General features: G+C 42.0%; 1 protein-coding gene across 1 annotated transcript in view; it reads left to right on the top strand.

Annotated features, from left to right (window-relative positions):
* Positions 1–1,153: 1,153 nt before the first annotated feature.
* The window catches only part of LAMC2 (laminin subunit gamma 2), a gene marked incomplete in the record, with an annotated part of 60,065 nt that continues 35,896 nt past the window's right edge, over positions 1,154–25,322 (top strand). The window contains 2 exon segments of the mRNA XM_045165670.1: positions 1,154–1,876; positions 11,256–11,473. Coding sequence (XP_045021605.1) covers positions 11,395–11,473 — 79 coding nt within the window.

The raw sequence follows: 25,322 nt of genomic DNA, 5'->3' as shown, positions 1-25,322 counted from the left end.
CTAAATCTAATAAAGTCATAAAGAATTGAGAAATGACTCCTGTTCAGCAAATCCTAAAGCTAGGAACAGTTGAGAGATCCCTTTAATAAAATAAAAGAAGGTTGATTTTATATGGCAGATCAGAAACTTCTAGAAAATACAGATATTTAAAAGAGGAAGTTAATTAAATTTACAGATGGTAATTCCATAGCATGCTAATAAATAAATTTTAGGAAATTTTGGACTGTTTTCCTAAATATGTAAGGTTAGTATTATGGAGGCAACCCACACCCAAGACATCCACTGGTACTCTGGTGAGGTCCAGCCTAGCTCTGTGTGAGGGGATGGTGACCTGAATCAGCAGGGCATTTTATGGTTATCATTCTTGGCTCTGTCTGTGTCCCGGAAGGAAAGTCAACTTTGCGGTTGACTGGTTAGACAATCAGTTCTGATCTGGTTCTAAAAGGAAGCTCATTAAATTAATTTTTATTAATGTAGTTTATTTATAAAGTTAGTAAAAATTCTTCAGAAAATGTTAGCAAGAAAGAGTAGAATGTAGATAATATTAGAACAGTTACCTCAAAGATGGGTTTTCCATCAGGCCCTGAGGGTAGAAGATTTGGAATTGCCCTTTTCTCAGAAATATTGAATGTAAGACTAAAACCTGAAAACCAAACAAAAGCCCACACATTTTACTCCAAAGAAGATTTTTCTGGAGGAGGGCATAGCAACCCACTCTAGTAGTTTTGCCTGGAGAATCTCTCGACAGAGGACCCTGGCCGGGTACAGTGCATGCAGTCACAAAGAGTCGGACACGACTGAAGCAACTTAGCACAGCACAGAGCTCAAGGAATACATATCTGTGTGTGTGTGTGTGTGTGTGTGTGTGTGTAGGAGTCCCTGGTGGCTCAGAGGTTAAAGCGTCTGCCTGGAATGTGGGAGACCCGGGTTCCATCCCTGGGTGGGGAAGATCCGCTGGAGAAGGAAAATGGCAACCCACTCCAGTACTCTTGCCTAGAGAATCCTATGGAGGGAGAGCTTGGTAGGCTACAGTCCATGGGGTCGCAAAGAGTCTGACACGACTGAGTGTGTGTGTAGAATTTTTAGCATAAGTATAATCCATTTTTAATTTATGGAGGCATGTAAAATATATTCAATTTCATATAAACAAGTCTGCTGCAAAACCAAGTAGTCATATGCTGCTTTTACCATGACTTTCTAAGTTACTTTCCAGGGTTGACTTAATAGAGGACCCTGAGATAAGAAAATAACAAAGGCAGCTGTGATAAAGCAATTAAATCTTGCTTTGTTGGGTCTTCCTGCAATAAAAGATAAGACATTGAAGCAATTATTCAAATAATTCAGGCCTGAAATATATTCACCTAAAATAGCCAGATAGTTGGGATAAGTGTGTCATTTTGGTTTTTTGGTTTAAGTTGTCTGAATCACTGTGTTAATTCTGCCACTTAATCTAAGTAGACACACTGAGGCTGTGAGAAATTTTTAGGTTAGTGAGGAATGTCTCTAGATTTTTCTGTGATTATTTGTAGCTCTTTCCATAATTGCAGTGATCTCACAGTTTTACCTTTTAACCAAAGTCTAATCCAATCTTCAAGCTTCCTGCTAAAGAACCACCCAGGAATGTTTGGGGATTTCTGTGTAACCAGGCCCTAGGAAAGCTGAACCCAGGGAGACAGCTACTAAATTCTGGAGCTCTTTCAGACTGCTCAGATTCACTACACCATGCTGAAACTAAGGAGTTCAAGAGTTGAGTTATTTAATAAAGAGCTCTTATACCTGGATTAAGGTATCAGGAGACCATCAAGACCAGACTGGATGATACAAAAGGATTTTGCCTAAGAATTCGAAGTCATTCCACACTGAAGAGTTACAAAAGGTAATGTGTAATGTGAGGGAACCTGGGTAACCTCAATGTGAAAAGGAAAATGTACTCCAAACCTTTATTGCTGATCTACAGGAGGGGAGTCTCTATAATATAGTATAGTTTATAAAGATTAGGTATTTAGTAGGTCAATTATGGGGCTTTTGTGAAGTCTCAGTGGTAAAGAATCTGCCTGCCAATGCAGGAGCTAAAGAGACTTGGGTTCGATTCCTGGGTCGGGAAGATCCCCTGGAGAAGGAAATGGCAACCCACTCCCATATGAAAAAATCCCATATTCTTGCTGGGAAAATCCCATGGACAGAAGAGGCTGGGAGGCTGCAGTCCATGGGGTCAAAAAGAGTTGGACACAATTGAGTGACTGAGTATGCATCCATAAATAAACAAACTCACAGAAAAAAAGATCAGATTTGTGATTACCAGAGGCAGAGGTTGAGGGGAGGATGAATTGGATGAAGGCAGTGAGGACGCATGAACTCCCAGTAGTAAGATAGATGGAAACTAGGGATATAGGGTACAACATGATAAATATAATTAACTCTGCGGTGTGTTATGTATGAAAGCTGTTAAGAGAATAAATCCTAAGCGTTCTCACCACAAGGAAGACAAAAAAATTGTTCTATTTCTTTAATTTTGCATCTGTACATGATGATGGATGTTCACTAAACTTATTGTGGTCGTCATTTCAATGGTGTATGTAAGTTAAAACATTATGCCATACCCCTCAAACTTATACAGTGCTGTCAATTCTATCTCAGTAAAACTGGGAAAACATTCCCTCAGCAAAAGTGAAAATAAATAAAAAGATCAGACATTTCATTTTTTATTTGAAGCTCCAACTAAGCTTTTTTTTTTTTTTTTTTAAACTGGAGAAGGATGTGTTTATCCAAGTGAGAGGCTTAATTTGCTTTTACACTGTCGTTGAATAATAACTCCAGAGTGAGGCATTGGCATGGATTTGTAAGGGAGCCTGGGTAATCTCAAATTGAGGATAATAATAGCACCTGTTTCAGAGGGCGGTGGTGAGGAAAGAATTCCAAAACCCCTGCAATGCCCCCAGCACTGAGCTGGGATATTCAGCAGAATATTCAGTCCAGCTTTGCCATCAATATTGGAGTAGTCAAAGCTCTTATTAAATGTTTAAAACGCATCCAAAATGTCCTCACTAAAGGCAGAGGATTAGACTCTAAACGCTATTGGAAAAAAATAAAAAAATAAACGCTATTGGGTTTTTCAGACTTCACAATTTAAATTATTAAAGGTGGAAAGTTCTAGACTGAAATTAAGAGGCACATTTAGAAACATTGTTTCTTGAACTTGCTTTTTGCTTCTGCAAGGCAAGAGTGAGGACCTCTGATCCAAGGTGGCCACCTGCCTCTTTGGACTTTCTTGTCATCCTTGCAGCCCTGACCCCCACCAAGGCATTCCAGGGGAGAACTTCAGTGCAGGGGGCTCCTTCTCTCTCATTCAGTTCTGAATATCTTTGGTCCACATACAAGCATGAGTGAGGACTCGAGGGTGGCATTTAATCTGTTAATGCTAATGGATACTTCACACCTGAGTAGATGAGCAAACTTCACCACCCTCTGAATCTACTAGAGTTCCCTCACAGAATCTTACCCTTGCTTTTTTTTTTTTTCTATTTTGTCTTTTTTTTGAGCATGTGTCCTTCTCCCCAGTCCTCTCCACTTTTTGTATTGGTTAAACAAATGATTGATGTGAATATTTCTGCCTGTGATAACTACATCACAAAAGATGCAAATGAGTTGCTCTTTGGGATCCGCTCTTGATTTCCCATCACTTCCCTGGTCCCAGCTGCATTACCAGCCAGCCACAGAAAAAAGGATCATTTCCTCTTAAAAGGCTTCCCTAGTAGCTCGGTCGGTAAATAATCTGACTGCAATGCAGGAGACCAGAGTTCGATCCCTGGGTCGGGAAGATCCCCTGGAGAAGGAAAAAGCAACCCACTCCAGTATTTTTGCCTGGTAAGTCTTACAGACAGAGGAGCCTGGCAGGCTACAGTCCATGGGGTTGCAAGAGTCAGACATGACTTAGCAACTAAACCATCACTAGCTTCTCTTTAAACAGCTAAATGTGGGGAGGGGAGGGATAAATTAGGAGTTTAGGATTAACAGACACAAAATAGATAAACAACAAGGACCTCCTGTATAGCACAGAGGACTGTATTCAATATCATGTAATAACATACAATGAAAAAGAATCTAAAAAAGAATATACATGTTTGTATAATTGAATCACTTTACTATACACCCAAAGATAACACAACATTGTAAATCAACTATACTTCCATTTAAAAAAGGTAAAAGGTATTACTTGAACTCTGGTCTGGCTTCTACTGCTTCCTAAAAACTAGCTGTGGGAACACCATATACATTTCTGTGTTAAATAGAAGAAGCTTGCCACTTCAGCCTGGGTGCCTGCTTCAGAGAACACTGTTCTCCTGGAGTCAGGCCAACCTCAGAGAATCTACCCAGCTGATCCAGGAAACACCGAACCATTTCCATTTATGGACATTTTCCTTTACCAATTAAGAACAAAGGGGAGTTGTTGGGATTTTTTCCACCAATTTTGCCTTTAAAATTTTTATGCTAATGATGACGTAATTAGAACTATCTGCCGGAGATTATAGGCTTAAAATTGAGACCAGCAGCCCTGTCTGTTGCTGGCATGTTAACAGCCAGTGCTTCAGTTTTTATCATAAGTGAGTTTGAAATCGGGTGACATGCCAGACATTCCTTCTGAAAGTTAACTAAGGTAACCGATGGAACTCAAGGAAGAAAATCAACATGTCATTTGCAGTTCTATTTGGGAGGTTGGGGTGGAGAGATGACAGTTTTGTAAAGTGATTTACACAGCATTGTTGAAAAAAAAAAGTCCCCTGGCCTATGACAGAGCTGCAAAAGAAACAATGGACAAAGGGGACTTCCAAGGCTTCAGCCTTCCTGGCCACGCCCTGTGGGAATGCTCCAGTACCTTTCCATCTCTGATCAGAGAACTTCTGCACAAAACATTACCCCACTGATACAGGGGTTCCACTCTAGATGAATGAGACAACTTGAAAAGAGGAAAATCCGAGGGCTGACTTCCTAGGACAAAAGTCCAAGACGGGTTTGACATTCATGGTGCTAAGCAAACATTTCAGAAAGGCATCTCTTAGCTTTTGTAAACTGCTGAAACAGATCTCCACAAGAGAAACCCCTAAATCAACTATGCTTTAGTAAAATAAATCAACAACAACCAGGAGAGGGATGTCCCTGCAATTCTTGGGTGGTATATGGGCCTGAAGGCCTGGGATGGCCTTTCACCTGAAGCTCCTTGGAGAGTATCAGAAGCCGCAGAATGTCAGGGCTGAACTCTGCTCTGGCTTTGTCACCATTTATGCGAATGCTGGTGTATTTCTAGTTCTGGGTTTGAGTTCGCATATTTTAGTTAAAGTATCATTTTAATTGGGCTTCCCAGGTGGTGCTAGTGGTAAAGAACCCACCTGCCAATGCAGGAGACATAAGAGACAGGGGTTCAGTCCCTGGGTCAGGAAGATCCCCTGGAGGAGGGCACGGCAACCCACTCCAGTATTCTTGCCCAGAGAAACCCATGAACAGAGGAGCCTGGCAGTCCATACAGTTGCAACATGTCGGACATGAATGAAGTGACTTAGCACGCACTCACTCATTTTAATTATCAAATAGCTTTTTTTGAGATTTTTCTCTTATTTTTTAGTACTAGTTTCATTGAGGAATAATTTACATATGATCAAATTTCCCTGTTTTAAGTGTTTGATTACTTTTGACCACTCTCATATTTCTGAATATGTCCTGCATCCCCCCAAATTATCCTTACATACCATTGCAGTCAATTCCCTACCCCTACTGGTAACTACTGATCTGTTTTCTTTTATTGTAGTTATACTTTTTCTAGAATTTCATATAGATGGAATCATATAGAATCTGGCTTTTGTGCCTGGCTTCTTTCACTTAGAACAATGCTTTGAAATTTATCCATGTTTGTAAGTATCAGTAGATCAATCCTTTTTATTGTTGAGTAGTAGCAAGATTATTTTTTTTTACATTTTTTGTGTAAAAATACACACAACCTAAAATTTACTTTCTGATTATTGTCTGGTTTAAAAAATATTTATTTGGGTCACATGGAAAAGCAAGTGATTTTTGTTACTTTTTTGAAAAACACATGTTAATTGAAGTTAATCATAAGGATATATATTCAAATGCAAAATTTTTGAAACATTAGCCAGGTGAATATGAATGTGAAGGAGATTTCCAGAGATGCAGCAAAAATGCAAATTAATTAACAACTTCCAAGTAAGTGTAATCAGAACATGAACCTGGATTAGACCAAGCATTTCACAGAAGTTTAAAATTATGATGTAATAATCAATCAGTAGAAGGATTAAAGCAAAAAACAAACAAAAGAAACCCTCCTATCTTTCTCATATATTTTTTAAGATTTTTTTTTGATGTGGACCATTTTTAAAGTCTTTATTGAATTTGTTACAATACTGCTTTTATATTTTGTTTCATTGGCCTCAAGTCATGTGGGATCTTAGCTGCCTAACCCAGGATCCAACCCACACCCCCTGCACTGGAAGGAGAAGTCACCCACGGGACCGCCATGGTGTGTGTGCTTAGCAGCACAGTCGTGTCTGACTCTGTGCAACCCTGTGGACTTTAGCTCACCAGGCTCCTCTGTCCATGGGATTCTCCAGGCAAGAACACTGGAATGGGTTGACATTCCCTTCACCAGGGGATCTTCCCAACCCAGGGATCAAACCCAGGTCTCCTGCATTGCAGGCAGATTCTTTACTGTCTGAACCAGCAGGGGAGCCCAGACCACCAGGGACGTCTCCTCATATGTTCTTTGTTACTAATTATAACAAGCAAAAACTGATGGTGCTTAGTGACGAAAACAGCAACAACAATCATTATCATGGCTTACTCGTGTAGTGCATATTATATGCCTGCTGCCGCACTAAGCACTATATAGATGATTGTGATCCCTCACTTCAGTCTTGTCCGACTCTGAGACCCTATGGACTGTAGCCCACCAGGCTCCTCTGTCCATGGGATTCTCCAGGCAAGAATGTTGGAGTGGGTTGCCATTTCCTTCTCCAGGGGATCTTCCCCAACCAGGGATCAAAACCATGCCTCTATTATATCTCCTGCATTGGCAGGTGGGTTATTTACCATAGTGTCATCTGGGAAGCCCATATAGGTGATTAACTCAATTTTCCCAACAAACTTACTAGGTAAGTATTCTATTATTATTGCCATTTTACAAAAGTGAAAAAACGGAGACTTAGAGAAAACTAAGTAACCTGCCTAGGTGAAGCAGCCAGGATTTGGCCCTGGGAATCTACTGGCTCCAGAGCCTTGATCTTTGACCTCTAGAGCACTCTGAACTGCAGCAATGTATTACAGAAATATTCAAATTGGCAAAGGGAGTTGGTAATGTCCCTGAGCAAGATATGAAATAAAGCCAGAGGAGACTGGTTGTTTAGGTGTATGAGGAGACCCAGAATAAGGCAAGGAGAAGAGGGAGGAGCTGAGAAGCACTGCAGTATTCTGTCCACATCCAAGAGGGCACTATTGGCCTGGTACCCAGGAGCCTGCTCCCCATTTTCTACCCCAGGTCCAGGTGACCCCTGGGGGTCCTTTCAGAGCTAACATGTTAGGAAAATCAGAAGTATTTGTTCAGAGTTCATTGTGACTTGGCTTTATTGATGTAGGCCAAAGGTCCACAATCTGGTTGGCTTGTAATGGAGATGGCGATAAATCACCACGACCTGGACATTGAGTTCATTCAATATTGTGAACTTGTCTTTTTTCATGATGCTTTTGAATCTGATCTAACAAAGGGTGGTGGACTTGGAACTAGATTGCCTCATTTGAATCTTGGTTTTGCCATTTATAAGCAATGGGACTTTGGGCATGTTACTTGACCTTTCCATGCCTCTGTTTCCTCATCTGTGAAATGGGAAATTAATAATCCATCTGTTTTGTAGCATTGTTTTGAAGACTGAAGGGCTATGTATAAAGCATTTACAGCAGCAATGACAAACAGGTACCGTATTTTTGTTCAGTTCAGTTCAGTCGCTCAGTCGTGTCCGACTCTTTGCCACCCCATGAATCGCAGCACGCCAGGCCTCCCTGTCCATCACCAACTCCTGGAGTTCACTCAAACTCACGTCCATCGAGTCAGTGATGCCATCCAGCCATCTCATCCTCTGTGGTCCCCTTCTCCTCTTGCCCCCAATCCCTCCCAGCATCAGAGTCTTTTCCAATGAGTCAACTCTTCACATGAGGTGGCCAAAGTACTGGAGTTTCAGCTTTAGCATCATTCCTTCCAAAGAAATCCCAGGGCTGATCTCCTTCAGAATGGACTGGTTGGATCTCCTTGCAGTCCAAGGGACTCTCAAGAGCCTTCTCCAACACCACAGTTCAAAAGCATCAATTCTTCGGCGCTCAGCCTTCTTCACAGTCCAACTCTCACATCCATACATGACCACAGGAAAAACCATAGCCTTGACTAGACGGACCTTTGTTGGCAAAGGAATGTCTCTGCTTTTGAATATGCTATCTAGGTTGGTCATAACTTTCCTTCCAAGGAGTAAGCGTCTTTTAATTTCATGGCTGCAGTCACCATCTGCAGTGATTTTGGAGCCCCCAAAAATAAAGTCTGCCACTGTTTCCACTGTTTCCCCATCTATTTCCCATGAAGTGATGGGACCGGATGCCATGATCTTTGTTTTCTGAATGTTCAGTTTTAAGCCAACTTTTTCACTCTCCTCTTTCACTTTCATCCAGAGGCTTTTTAGTTTCTCTTCACTTTCTGCTATAAGGGTGGTGTCATCTGCATATCTGAGGTTATTGATATTTCTCCCGGCAATCTTGATTCCAGCTTGTGCTTCTTCCAGCCCAGCGTTTCTCATGATGTACTCTGCACAGAAGTTAAATAAGCAGGGTGACAATATACGGCCTTGACGTACTCCTTTTCCTATTTGGAACCAGTCTGTTGTTCCATGTCCAGTTCTAACTGTTGCTTCCTGACCTGTATAGAGGTTTCTCAAGAGGCCGGTCAGGTGGTCTGATATTCCTGTCTCTTTCAGAATTTTCCACAGTTTATTGTGATCCACACGGTGAAAGGCTTTGGTATAGTCAATAAAGCAGAAATAGATGTTTTTCTGGAACTCTCTTGTTTTTTTGATGATCCAGCGGATGTTGGCAATTTGGTCTCTGGTTCCTCTGCCTTTTCTAAAACCAGCTTGAACATCTGGAAGTCCACGGTTCACGTATTGCTGAAGCCTGGCTTGGAGAATTTTGAGCATTACTTTACTAGTGTGTGAGATGAGTGCAATTATGCAGTAGATTGAGCATTCTTTGGCATTGCCTTTCTTTGGGATTGGAATGAAAACTGACCTTTTCCAGTCCTGTACTATCTAAAAATTATGGTAGGTGGAAATATCTGCTCCTGAGATATTATGAACTTCTGAGATATAATGCTGCTGCTGCTGCTAAGTCGCTTCAGTCGTGTTCAACTCTGTGCGACCCCATAGACGGCAGCCCACCAGGCTCCCCCGTCCCTGGGATTCTCCAGGCAAGAACACTGGAGTGGGTTGCCATTTCCTTCTCCAATGCATGGAAGTGAAAAGTGAAAGTGAAGTCGCTCAGTCGTGTCCAACTCTTAGCGACCCCATGGACTGCGGCCCACCAGGGTCCTCCGTCCATGGGATTTTCCAGGCAAGAGTACTGGAGTGGGGTGCCATATAATAAACTATAGTAATCTGTACTAAAATGAAATTACCTTCAAGAGTTTATTTTGCAGGGCTCTGCTCCTTGTTCCTGCAGAGCATTACCTATCACTGATGAATATATGCACAGGGAATAGACAATTCAGGGACATGATTTCAGCTGCTACAACGTACCAAATACTAGAAGGGAAAATTCTGGATACCTGATCTCTGTGACCTGAAACTTTAACAGTGATCAGATACAATGAGTTTGGGGAGAGAAGAATCTTTACATTATTTCTTTGAATCCTGGACAGAGTAAAAGAAAATCAAGCTTGGGATAAGAAAATTGGAGCTTTATTTCTAGTCCTCCTTTTTTGTTGCTGGAGATTCTAGAGTAGGTGCAGTAATCTACCTCACTTCTATGGTTCCTTGGTGCTGTATTCAGAACCCAGTCATCCATGAACACCTGGTTCATACTCCATGGTCTGTATAAAGTCATCCCTAGCTGTCCAGGCAGCCACTCTAGTCTTGATTACCTGCATAAACTGAAATCCTTACACCCTTTGATACAATCTTGCATTATTAGTTGCCTTATGTAGTTAATCATTTATGGAACTATCTATCTATGTTGTTAATCATCTATGGAACTAACTATCTATCTACCTCTGACAATTTAAAAATCTCTAGTAGGAACCAACGCCTTCTCCTTGACAGCCAACTCCTTGAATTATGCACCTCGGCCTCCCTGGGGAAAGTGACAAAGTAAGATATACCACTTGCAGTTTCTAGACACCACTCACTCACCTAGGACATTGAACTTGGGTAATACTCAAAGTTGGACTCAACAAACATTTTCTAAAGGGCCTATAGAGAGTGGCATGAGAAATATGTTGTATGACATAAAAGGAATATGAAATCTGGATCCTCTTATTCAGTCCAACAGAACATTTATTGAGCACCAACTATGTGCTAGATACTATACCAGTTGTTACGGATACAGAGCGGTACCTATCCTTCATAAGGGAGGCCCACCAGTCAACAGATGACTTAGTGATCAGAACATTCTGGGGACCCAGTAGAGGAACCCTGGTCCAGCCAGATGATGGTGAGGGAAGGAATGAGGTGGGCGAGTGGGTAGGCTGGGGTAGGGTTACTGTATTTCAGAGAGAGGTTGAGCCTAGGCCGGAGGGTGGAGGGGACCCTGTTGTGACTGTTGGACTGGCCTGTTTTCCTTGTTGATTTCTAGCCCAGAGCTGATCAGAGCTGCTGATTTGTTTGAGTTTGCCGCACAGGAGACTGGGCCTCCCAGCTGGAGGAAGGGGCGGGCTGCTAGCTACCTCCCCATGCTGCTCTGGACCACCCTGAGAGAAAAGGAGGGCTCTGGGGGACCTGGTACATTCCTCCCACAAGATCCCTGGGCCGCAGCCTCTGCACCACGCCCTCGGCCTAGGCCAGGTGTGCGCCCTCCTTGCGGCGAGGGGGGAGCCCGGCAGCAGGGGTGAGCGCTTTTACAGCTCCGTGTGTGCTGTGTGTTTGTCTGCCTCCCGAGGGCTGGGTCCTCCTTATTCACAGGTGAGTCACACCCTGAAACACAGGCTCTCTTCCTGTCAGGACTGAGTCAGGTAGAAGAGTCGATAAAACCACCTGATCAAGGAAAAGGAAGGCACAGCGGAGCGCAGAGTGAAAGCTCCCAGCGGCGAGGCGCCGGGCAGCTCCCCTGCAGCGGCGGACGGCGCGGCCCGGCCTGGCCATGCCTGCGCTCTGGCTCAGCGGCTGCCTCTGCCTCTCGCTCCTCCTGCCTGCAGCCCGAGCCAACTCCAGGACGCCAGGTGAGTCCCTTCCCGGAGGGAACAGCGCAGCCCTGGGCCGGGAACTGGCCTTGCCCTGCAGACCGTGATGGCTGCACGCACTTTGCAAGAAGGCGCCCCACTTTGCAAGAACCTCTTTAGAGCTTACCCCTGCTCCGCCCTGTGGGGCTCCTCCAGAGGGTGGTTCACAATAGTATTATATGCTATTTACCAATACTATGTAAAGCTGTCTGATTTTAAAATGTGGAGCCAATGGATTGTGCCAAACCAGGGTTTTCTTCCCTTTAAAAAGTGCCTTCTTGAGTGTTTATTTATTTATTTATTTTTTGATCAAGGGGCTCTGGTTTAATCAGTAACATGTGGGTATATAAATTCTTTTCCCACAGTGTGTTTTTATTGATGGAATTTTGGTGGGAATGTTTTCTGTGACCTTGAACCCCATGAAGGTTGAAAAGGCACCTCTTTAATCATCCCTCTGGAATTCCCATTTCTTTGGGATGGAAAATGAGCTTTAAGAGTCTTAACAATGCTTTTCCTTTTGCGTAGTGTTACTTTTTATAGTATTTTCACATAATATTTATTCAACAGGCATTTATTGGGCACCTATGTCATAGACCATTTGATCTTATCTAGGGCACCCAGTGGCTGTCACGCTGTGAGAAGTTCAACTCCTATAAACAAAACTTCCTGGGCACCTAGCAACGGTATACTGTATGCATGCATCAGCCATGACAACATAACGGGTGTTTTTCTTAAGTTTTACTTAGTAGTCACTGAATTTTACCAATGATATTTGCCTAATTACCTCAAATTTTGGGGTTTATTTTTGCTTCTTGTATCTGATGGCACTTGGATAATTATCTCAATATATCCAATATCCATTTTCACACATGTGAACATGTGTGAACATGAGACCAAGTTCATGGGTACATGGAATTATCTTAGATACTCCATTTATTACTTTGCAGTCTGGGTGATGCCAGCCTGAATGGTATTTGAATGGAACAAATGTTTTAGTGTGTATTTGAATGCATTTGATTCAGTCTTTTTTGTCTAAGATAATCTTGAAATTAACTTCCAGGTCATCATCCTTGACTACTATTTAAAAATCACTTATGAAAATGATCATGTAGGTTAGATTCCCTTAGAATAAATAGCTTTCACCTAATGAGAAATATCGTAAAAGTAAGAATAGTCTTTGAGTATCAGAATTCAGAGAGACTGCTTATGGATTGACTTTTAGAACCCCTTGACTTAATAAATGAAAATATGGAAATGGATTTGTGCAAAGCTACAGAAGCAGCTACTGGCAGAGACACATCTGCAACTTGATCCATGGGTACTTAGACTGGAGCTTGGGGACCTTATTATAAAAGTAATAAGGGAACAGGTACATATGTTTTACATAATGAGTAATTGTTGAAGCAGTTTCCCTTTGGGCTATAGTTGCGTATATGAGTGTGTGTGTTAGCATTAGATAAGAGAAACAAAAATGTAGGGAAATATCAATTGTTTTGTGCTCCTCCTGTAGCTCAGTGGTAAAGAATCCGCCTGCAATTCGGGAGTCATAAGTTCTATCCCTGGTCTGGGAAGATCGCCTGGAGAAGGAAATGGCAACCCACTCCAGTATTCTTGCCTGGGACATCCCATGGACAGAGGAGCCTGGCAGGCTGCAGTTCACAGGGTCTCAAAAGAGTTGGACACGACTTAGTGGCTTACCAACCACAACATCAATTGTTTAATAAAATTAGAGTCAGGAGGAAAGAGTTTAGACTCTAACTCCTCAAGGATGGAGAAACTCAGAATGTCCAGTAAGTCAGAGGGACTTAATGAATTGTTAAGTCAGAAGTAGTGTTTAGGCTCATTTCCAGACTTTCCCCTTTTTCAAAGATAGGCCATTTAAAAATATTAGGCTGCCTCCTCAAAGGGCTTCATTTGAGGTTCAATGAGAGTGTGAAAAGTTTGTGTTAGGCTAGAGCACCCTTGCTTTTCTATTTATGGGATGCTGGGATCTTGTGGGAGTTGGAGTGAAAGTATGGTGCTTGCCATCTCCCAAAGTGACCTGTATCTGTGTACCTCTGAGAGCCTAAAGCAAGGACATTGCTTCCTGGGTGCTACCTTGCAGGTGAAATTATAGTGTTAGATATAATCAGAGTTGGTCTCAGCTAAAGCACATGTTTTCGAGTGAGCCTGACCTGGCTTTACATTTTTGACTGCTTTGTTTATTAGTTCCTTATTAGTAACCATTCAGGCACCTCAGCCGCCCGGAGTCGGCTCTTTGCTGTTAAATGGAGGCAATAGTGCTGTGTAACCTTGCAGGGCTGTTGAAAGGAAGAGGAGTTATTGTGAAGAACTTTAAAATGCCTAGAACTACATTTCTTTAAGATGTCTGATGCCAACAGTGTAAGTGTGGTGAACTTGGATGCTTAGGGATCATCAAGAAAGATGAGGATTCCCCCTCAGGAGCTCACAGTTGGCGTGAATGTGGCTGTAGGTCCAATGGTCTGCAGCAGAGTTCCCCTGAGGAGGTACGGCTGGAGAAGGGAGGTTGGAATGCCACTAGAAATGTAGCCAAGAATCTGGTGGTGAAGAGCCTTACGTGCCAGGATCAGGATATGCAGTTAGGTTAGTGCCCTGTAGCAAAGAAGGGTTGCAGAAGGTCTTTTTTTCCAGAGAAGGAAGGATTTATAATTTGCAGCACGTGAGGAACACTTGATTTTCCAAAGCACTGTCTCCAGGCTGCAGGTGGTTTCTAAGAAGAGTGGACATGGGAAAGGTCGCTCATTTAAGGGCTTAAAGGATGGAAGTGAGCTAGGAGAGGCAAATAAACGGCCATTGAAATAATCCAAATGAGACTTGATGAGGGTTTTCATCATGGTCATGGAACAGCAAAGAGGAAACAGATCACAGAGACATTTAGAAGGTGAAGTTGGAAGAATTTGGTGATCCAGTGAGTATGTGCGTTGGGGATAATAGTAAGGGGAAACTGTGAGAAATAAGAAAGAGTCCAAGATGGGTCCAAGGCTTCAACTTCATGTAATTGGTTAGGCAGTGATGCCATTAAAGGAAATGAGGACTTCAACAAAAGGGTCAGATTTGAGAGCAAGGTCAGCAGTAGATGAAGAGGAGGTGAGTTTCCATGGGGATATGTTGAGTTTGAGTTGCAAGTGGGCATGTCCAGTGAACAGCTGGAGCTATAATTTTGAAATTAAGAGGAAATTAAAACAATATGAAGTTGGGAGTCCAACAAAGCCTTGAAAATAGATGAGACTACCTGGGTTCAGTTGAGTCACTCAGTCGTGTCCGACTCTTTGCAACCCCATGAACCGCAGCATGCCAGGCCTCCCTGCCCATCACCAACTCCCAGAACTTGCTCAAACTCATGCCCATCGAGTCAGTGATGCCATCCAACCGTCTCATCCTCTGTCGTCCCCTTCTCCTCCTGCCTTCAATCTTTCCCAGCATCAGGGTCTTTTCAGGTGAGTCAGTTCTTCGCATCTGGTGGCCAAAGTATTAGAGTTTCAGCTTCAACATCAGTCCTTCCAATGAGCACTCAGGACTGATCTCCTTTAGGATGGACTGGTTGGATCTTTTTGCAGTCCAAGGGACTCTCTAAGAGTCTTCTCCAACACCACAGTTCAAAAGCATCAATTCTTTGGCGCTCAGCTTTCTTTATAGTCCAACTCTCACATCCATACATGACCTCTCCCAGGTCTTTCTCTCTTACCTGGGAGAAAGAGGTAAAAGAAACCTCAATACTTAACAAGGAGATGGAAGAACAGTGAAGGAACAGGAGGAAGGGGCATTGAGGCTAGGGGAGAATCAAGAAAGAGGAGAGTTTTGTTAGAGCAAGGAAGAGTTTCAACAATATCAGAGTCATACACAAATGAAGCTATCTATGAAACAGAGACAGAATCAGGGACATAGAGAATAGACTGGTGAAAGGGGGAAGGTAGTGGGAGAGGGTTGGATCGGGAGTTTGGGGTTAACAGATGCATACTATTATGCATAGAATGGATAAACAACGAGGCCCTACTGTATAGCATAAGGAACTATATTCAATATCCTGTGATAAGCCATAATGGAAAAGAATATGAAAAAGAATATACATATATATATTTGTTTAACAGAGTCATTTTGTTGTGCAGCAGTAATTAACACAACATTGTAGTTCAACTATACTTCAATTAAAAAATGTAAGAGTCAAAACTTTCTACTTTAGGAGTCATAGTTTCTACTCAGAGGTAGAAATATAAACACACAAAGGGTGAAGGCTAAGGTGACACTATAGGATTCAGCCACTAGGTCAGTTTTGAACCACTTGTTCTAGAATGCTGAACTCAGCATCCAAGATTATTCAGATCACTAATTTAATTTCTCCCATAGCCTGATGCTGGAAAAGAGGTACTTAGGATTGTGTTGTGATTGGTGGAAAGGACCCCTGGAAAGATTTATACTCTCGTAGATTCTGTTATTTAACTTGTGGAGTGGTGGGCTTCCCAGGTGGCTCAGTGGTAAAGATTCCACCTGCCTATGCAGGCAATGCAGAAGATGTGGGTTTGATCCCTGGGTTGGAAAGATCCCCTGGAGAAGGAAATGGTAACCTACTCCAGCATTCTTGCTTGGAAAATCCTGTGGACAGAGGAGCCTGGCAGGCTATAGTCCATAGGGTTGCAAAGAGCTGGACACAACTGAGTGACTGAGCACACACACAACTTGTTGGAATGGTATAGCATCCTGCACAGAGGTACAGGCTCTGCAGTAAGACTGTGTTTATCTGTGTGTGTGTGCTCAGTCATATCCAACTCTTTGTGACACCTTGGACTATAGCCCGCCAGGCTCCTCTGTCCATGGAATTTTTCAAGCAAGAATACTGGACTGGGTTGCCATTTCTTCCCTCAGGGGATCTTTCCGACCCAGGGATCGAACCCGTATCTCTTGCAAATCCTGCCTTGGCAGACGGATTCTTTACCACTGCATCACCTGGAAAGCCTCACATAGTGAGGTTCAAATCCTAGCGGCATCATTTACCACTTAAGGGAGTGACTCAAGCTGCCCCCCATGTTACTGGGTTTCCTCATCTCTAAGGTGAAGATAATGAATTGCTGTGATTACGGCATGTACAGCATTTTGCACAATGCCTAGTAAACACTCACAGTGTTCAGTATTACTGTTATACAACTAATTGCTCTGCCAGTACCAAATATCAGTATAATGCCTTCTGAGTTTTTTGGAAGAGGCTCCTTTCATTAGTCCAGGAAAGGTGATGAGGAGTCCTCTGGCTCAGGCTGAAATGAACTCTAAGTTTCACCCAATGAAACAAACAGAATTCCTCACAAGGAACCCAAAGCAGATTGGAATTTCAGGATTCAGTTTCATATCATTTCTTCTTACATTTTGTCAACCATCATACTTCATCACATACAGGTTCAGCATGTGTTACTTTCTGGAACATGCCCATGTATAAGATGACCCCCACATTAGATGATCTGTTGTTTCTCAAATTCCATTTTTAACATTCCTCAAGCAGTTTTTTAATTTAATGCAGTTTTTCTCTATTTTGGATCAGGTGAATTGAGACATGGTCCTATTTGTCTTATCTTTTGCTGCTGTCACTGAAAAGTACGTCATTTTCAGAAGACATGAAAAAGATTTAAAACCTATCCCGAAGCACTCATTGTGATCATCATAGCATAATCATCTCAAAAGGCTTACTTAGGATAACTTTCAGGCGCTCACAATTGTGGGATGATGAACTATTAGGAGAATTGTGTTTGATAGCTTGGTCTCTTTCTTATTTAAAAATTATCTGAAACATTAGTTGAGGTCATTTCAGGTTAACATGTCTTCCCCAAATAATATTTTATTTTAAATATAAAACAATTGAGAAAGTGCTGTGTAACAGAAATTTTGAAAAGACTTAAATGTGGCCTTATATTCATCTTATATTCAAGTATGTATAATAAATTGGCATATAGAAATGCGTTGGAGTGCATTCCCATGTAGGAATATTCCCATGTAGGTTTAAATTCTGAGTGTTTCGAACTGGGGGAGCCACTGGTTTAACTCCACTGACCCAAGAAGCTGAGGAAGAATGTTGATTTGTGATCAGTGTTTATGGGAAAGTCAGGAGCATGAACTCAAGATGTTGAGGCCATCCTGGGAACATTTTTTCCCATTTAAGTTCTTAGTGGCTGAACTATTTTGACTTTTTTTTTCTCCTAGAGAAATTTGCCACTACAAGATTTAGCAATCTATTATAGACCAGTGTAGAAATAACACCATAGATTCTAGAATACTCTAGTCACAAATTAGACCAAATAGATTACTGAATCATACTGAGCCGTGTTCTAATATAATTCCCAGGTATATGATGTAATATTTGAGCCACACCCAAAGCCAGAAGCTGAGTCTTTTTTTGTGTCTGTGGGTGACTGTATGTGTGTATACATGCCTCCCCAACAAACATGGGCTTCCTTATGTCATAAAAGAAGAAAAGAATGGCTCTTTTTCCAGCACTGATCAATGTGAGGACTTCCTCTCTATCAGAAGAAGGTGGAGGTCAATTGGGCAAACATATATGTATCCTGGACTTCTTCAGTTTTGTTGACCTCTTTACAGAAACCTGACTGTTTCTTTTCCAGATTTTATTTTCTTTCATTGTGTGACTATGGATCTTCACATCCTAGAAAAAATAAAATTGCAGCTAGATAATTTCCCATACTAATTTAAACACTGGAAAAATGATCAGATCTTCAGCTGTACCTATATTGGGCATTTGTTATGAAAAGGTTTGCACGTTTCACCACTTTCTTCTTTTATTAACTGCATCATGGACCTAAGTGAGAATGACTCTTAAGGGTTCTCTACCGGAGCCTCTCCTTTAAAGTTAAGGAAAACGACACTCAGGGAGGCAAAGTGACTGTCCAGATCATCATCACTGGCTAGAGCAGAGATCAGCTCCAGGACATGTGACCCTCATTTATAGATTGGAAAATTGAGGCACAGGAAAGTGATTGTCTTGACCAGAGCCGGGCAGTTAGTAACAGGACTGGATTTCAGTCGCTAGTTTAATGTTCTTTAACAAGATACCTCCATGGCTTATTTCTCATTCTTTTTAAGAATTTTCTTTTAAATCAATTTTCAGAGTTGATGGACTCTTGATCTATTATAACAACATCCCTTACATTTCTAGCTGGGACATCTGTGTCCTGGCCTTTCAGAGCTCTGTGTATGTGAGTCCTTAGAGTAGCCTTTCCTTTAAAGATGGCAGTGAACAACAGGGTAAAACCAAGCACAAACTCCAGTTTCTAAGAGAACTGACAAGAGAGCAAATTTCAGATTACCAAGTTTCCTCTTCTGTTTGTTTTTATCACATAGCTTGTAATTGACCAAGTGGCTCAAGAATCTTAACCACCAGACCGTCAGAGAAATCCTACCTCTCAATGTTTGGAATCTATTAAAGTATCGTTGTGTCCAGAGGCTATTTTTCTTTCCCTCAGTTCAGTTCAGTTCAGTCGCTCAGTCGTGTCCGACTCTTTGCGACCCCATGAATTGCAGCACGCCAGGCCTCCCTGTCCATCACCAACTCCCGGAGTTCACTGAGACTCACGTCCATCAAGTCAGTGATGCCATCCAGCCATCTCATCCTCTGTCGTCCCCTTCTCCTCCTGCCCCCAATCCCTCCCAGCATCAGAGTCTTTTCCAATGAGTCAACTCTTGGCATGAGGTGGCCAAAGTACTGGAGTTTCAGCTTTATCATCATTCCTTCCAAAGAACACCCAGGACTGATCTCCTTTAGAATGGACTGGTTGGATCTCCTTGTAGTCCAAGGGACTCTCGAGAGTCTTCTCCAACACCACAGTTCAAAAGCATCAATTCTTCGGCACTCAGCTTTCTTCACAGTCCAACTCTCACATGCATACATGACCACTGGAAAAACCATAGCCTTTCTCTCCCTGGCTGGAGATTATTAGAATACGTTTTGAAGTTTTTCGGGATTCTGTCTGTTTCATGGCTAGAACATTGACCACTAAGCTTTATACATACTTATTGTTCTTTCAAGTTACTACTGATTTTGCTGTTGGTTAAAGGGGATTTCTAATGTTTAAAGATCATCTCTCATCTTGATAGGCCGGTTTACTCTGTGAGCCCAGTGGATCCAGCAGCACCCCAAAGCAGTGGCTCTTGTCTCTTCCGAGGGGTTGTACTTGGGATATGGTAGGAGGGGATCTTGACAGGCTGAGATCTTCAGGGACAGAGGCCAGGCCACAGCTGACCAGGCATGGCAAGTAACATCATTTATTTATTTTTATGTATTTATTTATTTGGCTGCATTGCATCTTAGTCACAGCACGTGGGAACTTCACTGTGTCATGTGGGAACTTTTTGTTGCATTGTGCGGGCTTCTTTCTAGTTGTGGCATGAGGGCTCCAGAGCTTTTTGGACCATCTACAGGGAAGGATCTTCCTTAAAGATTCCACTGGATCTTGTACAGGCTTCTCTCTAGTTGTGGCATGAGGGCTGCAGAGCTTGTAGGACCATCTACAGGGAAGGATCTTCCTTGTAGGAAGGTCTTAACCGCTGGACCGCCAAGGAAGTCCCCATTTCATCCTTTAAAGTGATCTTGAATTTTACGGTTTTATGTGTGGCTGCTTCTAGTTTTAGCTTCTTCAGGTGTATCACAATACGTTTTCTAATTAGAGTAAGAGACTGGAAAGGCACTTCCTTTGCTAAGAGCTGGGATGTAGGACACGTCAATCCTACCTTCTGCTGGAGGTTTCACAGTCCAAATTCTTCTTACAATAACTATTACCTCTCTTCATGGATACAGCAAAATGATTGGGTTCCTAAAAGACCATTTAATTCACTGTTCTCACTTTAAGCACCACAATTTTAATTTACAATTTTCAAGTGGATTTTTTTTCAGCAATGAAGTTTGAAGGAAAGTGCTATAAAATGCATTTCATACCTTTTCCGACAATGTAATGTACATGAATAAGATGGTCAGATAGCATCACTGACTCAATAGACATGAATGTGAGCAAGCTCTGAGAGATAGTGAAGGACAGGGAAGCCTGGAATGCTGTAGCCCATGGGGTTGCAAAGAGTCGGACATGACTTTAGTGACTGAACAGCAACAACAACAACGTATACAAGTTACCATGTTCTTCTGGCAAAACTAAGAATTCAAATGGTGCCTGCCTGGTAAGCGTGCGCATGCCTAAATGTGTGTATCTTTGTGAAGGAATGTAGTGAGAGCAAAAAAATCTGTGGCTAATCTCCTTGTACAAAAATATCTTGTTCATGAAAGCAACGAAAGGTTTAAAGAGGAAGAATCATTAGGTAACTTTTTTTAAGGAGCCAAAAAACACAAATGTAAGCAATAGAAAAACCACATGTAATGTATACTCCATAAAGCATTTCAGTGCAAATCAGAATTTCCTTTGAAACTTTTCTTTATTCAGAGTCCTCATACAGGATTTCTTTCCTTTTAGTCTTCATCGCTTCAGGGGTCACCTCTGGCTATCGTGGACTCTCTAAAGTCCTTTAGGTCAGCCATTTCTTAAAGGGGCAGATGACACCTTTCGCTGGGCCATGTAGCAAGTGCTGAAAGAACACTATGCTCTTTAAGTAATAGTCAGATGTGCTTTCTGTATTGGGATGCTTTTCTTTGATGATCTCATGAAAAATAGACATTCCTGCAGCAATTGGCTCAGATAGTAAAGAATCTGCCTGTGATGTAGGAGACCTGGGTTCGATCCCTGGGTTAGGAAGATCCCCTGGAGAAGGAAATGGCTACCTAGTCCAGTATTTTTGCCTGGAGAACTCCATGGACAGAGGAGCCTGGTGGGCTACAGTCCATGGAGTCGCAAAGAGTCAGACATGACTGAGCAACTAACGCTCACTTTCACAGCAATTTCTGTGGTCAGAAGGTTGTAGAGTAACAACAGGGTGATGAACTTTCAGACAGAATCCTCACTGCGATCACTACTGATCACACCCTGTAGCTGACTCCTGTTATCTTGGAGTCAAGCCTTTAAAGATACCATGTGTAAGAGAAGGGAGCCTCTTCTGTATCCTTTGCGTCCTAACCTTCTCTTCCTTCTCAGCTTTGCTAGTCAGGCAGAAACTGAGACCTCTTCCCCTATCCCCATTGTCTGCTGGGATCCTGGTGGGGTGTTAGGGAAGACATCTCCCTGGTCTAGTCCTCCCCGGCTGAGTCATCCATATCCACCTGTGCCATTTCTAAGTCTAGATTACAATACAATGTGCTATGAACTTGTGATGAAAGTAGGTAACTCCTTGTAAGCCCTAATCATTGAAAAAACGTGGTAAAAGTTTCATTGGCTCTCAAGGACTAGACCACTTAGAATTGAAAAGGTTTGTCTGTACTCTATCATTCAAAATTTTCCATGGGATTACAACGCCGGCTACTGTTGGTCCTCTCCGCACTTCACATCGCAGGCTTACTTGTACTGCTTGGGCATTTACATGTCCTGGAAAACAAATGATCAGGCAGGTTACAGCACCAGTTGTTCTAGCGGCGTTGGCATAAAAGGAAGCTGTGCCAAAGGCCAGGCAGAGAACGGAATTCAGTTAGAAAGCTCTTACAGAGGGAAGTGCCTTTTCAGTTTTCTTATTCTAATTAGAAAATGTATTGCGACATACCTGAAGAAGCTAAAACTAGAAGCAGTCACACATAAAAACATAAAATTCAAGATCACTTTAAAGGATGAAATGGAGACTTCATGGTGGTCCAGAGGTTAAGAATTCACCTACCAATGCAGGGGACGTGGGTTCCACCCCTGGTTGGGGAACTAAGATCCCACGTGCCTCACGACACCTAAGCCCGTTGTGTAGCAGCTACTGATTCTGGAGCTCTCATTTCACAACTAGAGAGGAGTCTGCACAGTGTCATGAAAGATCCCTCATGGCACAATGCAGATCACGTGTGCTGCAAATAAGACTCAATGCAGCCAAATAAATAAATATTTACAAATAAATAAATTATGAAGTATTCAGATTTTGCTTTAAAGTATTTACCCAAGCTGAGAAACAAATGAAACCTTGGAAAGAAAAATCTCATGTAGAAGATTTTAAAACTGGAAAATATGAGCATTTTCATCATCATCTTTTTAAAAATTATAATAAAAATACTCATCATCTTGAGCATCACAGACATGGAGACTTGCAATTTTTGCAAATAGGATGATAGCTTCCAATGCCCTTGATACCAAACCGATAGATGTGTCAGGTTTTTCTTGCTTCAGACTTCATAAGTAATGTGCAATTGGAGTATTTGTAAAAATAATTTTTTAAATACTTTATAATAGATTGCTACTTAAAGGACACCCGCTTTAATTGTTTTTGTTCTAAAAATAGGCATTTACCAGCTTTTTAAAGTGAGTATACTATTCTCACCTTTACTTCTATTCACCATTGTCTATCTATTTATTTATATTTGGACTTCTTGATGAAGAGCCTCATTACAGCTGACTTCCCAGAGGTGATGATTGCTGTCTTTGAGCAGAAAAGAGTTGTCAGTAAATGAGGCCAGTTCTTTGACTCAGAGGAAGGGGATGATATCTAAATAATAATAAATTAAGATTGAATTTTTAGCGTAATTTCTTTGAACAAACAAAAGGAAGGAGGGTGGTTGGGATTGATAACCCCAACTCATGTCTGCCCACTATGATGCTTTTCCTCTAAAGCAAGAATATTAAGAAGCAGAGGAAGTAAAAACATAAAATGAAATATAAGTGAAATGAATGGGACAGAGATGAAGTTAGGCTGGAAAAGTAGATAGGATTAGACAGTGGAAGTCTTTGTAAGCAATGTTTAGGAGTTCTGGTCTTTATCTAAAAATTTTTAAAAAGGCATTATAGAGGAGAGATGTTGGTAAATATCTCACAGGGAGATATTGGTAAAATTTGTATTTGAAAAAGCTTTTCTGACTATACTGAGTGGAGGGAGGCAAGAGAAGTTGCAGAGGATTCAGTTAGGAAGCTATGCCGACAAGAGACGAGACAACTGGGATTTGGTCTTGCGTGGCTGTTGTGGAGATAGACTTGGATGGGCTTGAGCTGTTTAGAGGATTATATCAATACAATTGGCCATTGAATAGAATATAGGCAAATGAAAAAGATGGAGACCCTATAAGGATAGCTCTCAGCTTTCTGACTTGAAGGGATGACAAAAGTTTGGTGGTGGTTTTTTTTTTTATAATTTTTTTTTAATGTGGTATAGTTGCTTCACAATGTTGTATTGGTTTCTGCTGTACAAACAAATGAATCATCTATATGTATATATACATATATCCCCTCCCTCTTGGACCTTCCTCTCACTGCCCTCCCATCCCACCCCTCTAGGTCATCACAGCGCACTGAGCTGAGCTCCCTGAGCAGGTTCCCATTAGCTGCTGTTTTATACATGATAGTGCATATATGTCAATCCCACTCTCCCAACTCATCCCATCCTCCCGTCCCCTCCACCCCATCCACATGTCCATTCCCCATGTCTACATCTCTATTCCTGCCCTGCAAAGAGGTACCGTTTTTCTAGATTCCACACATATGTGTGAATATACGATATTTGTTTTTCTGACTTATTCACTCTGTATGACAGACTCTAGGTCCATCTTTGTCTCTAAAAATGACCCGATATCATTCCTTTTTATGGCTGAGTAATATTCCCTTGTATATATGTACCACATCTTCTTTATTCATCTGTCAATGGACATTTAGATTGCTTCCTTTGGAGAACAATATGGAAGTTCCTTAAAGAACTAAAAATAGAATGACCATATGACCTAGCAGTCCCACTATTGGGCATATACCCTAAGAAAACCATAATTCAAAAAGACACATGCACCCCAAAGCTCATTGCAGTATTATTTATAAATTTAGTCTTTATATGTTTTGTGTGAAGAGCTTTTGAGACAACCAGTTGAAAATATAAAGTGGATGGTTGGGCATGAGGATCTAAAATTGAGAAGGTATTCTGGGCCAGGGAAGTATCTTGGTACGTCCACACCTGTTGTGGTTATTGAAGTCCTTGGCTTGGATGAGAGAGTTCTAGAGTTCTATCATGAGACGCATGGAGGCTCAGGACTGAGACTTGAGAAGCACCAACACTTAGAATTGGGGCAAGTCTCCCACAAAGACTTGAATAGGGTAAGGGAAGAGGTGAGAAGCCAAGAGGAACCTGGCAATATGGCATCATAGTATCCAAGGGAAGAGAGTTTCAACAAGGAAGCAGAAGAAAAGATTCGATGTCTCAGAAAGGGAATGAGAGGCAGAAAATACAAGAAAGGAAACAAGGCACATACCTGTCTAATCCTCTAAATTAGGAAGAGAATTAAGCAGCATCTCTAAGCGGTTTATATGTGGACTTATCCCCAGGAGATTCCAGGTCACTTATTCTAAACTTGCTGCTGTTTAAGTGATTCAGTATTAGTGCTCTTAGCAGCTGAAATGGCAACAAGAGCAGCGAGGCTCTACGTAACAGGAGCCAGCGCACACTGTCAGGTTCAAACATGACGCTCAGATTCCTAGCTCCTGAGATAGTCCAGCACAGGGGCCAAGTACACTGCCTGTCAAGACTGCATAATGGAGGCAAACTGATCTCATGGTCGCACACCTGCCTCGCCCCTGCCCCTCCTTGCACGCAGTCCTGGGCGTGCTGCCCTTTGCAATGGCAGCTTCAGGCTCACACGCAGAGGTCGGGACATCCTGGCGCTGAAATGGTTCGTCCAATGAAAGCAGCAACCCGCAAGTCTCATACGCTCCTTCTAACAAAAGGATCACGTTCCTCTCGCAATTCATGCCGTTGTCATTTCCCCATAGTTTTTATTTCTGGGGGTACAAAC

This window comes from Bubalus bubalis, chromosome 5 (assembly GCF_019923935.1).
Source record: "Bubalus bubalis isolate 160015118507 breed Murrah chromosome 5, NDDB_SH_1, whole genome shotgun sequence".
NCBI lineage: Eukaryota > Metazoa > Chordata > Mammalia > Artiodactyla > Bovidae > Bubalus > Bubalus bubalis.
Note: the sequence above shows the minus strand (reverse complement) of the source record. Positions and strands in the feature narration are given on the sequence as shown.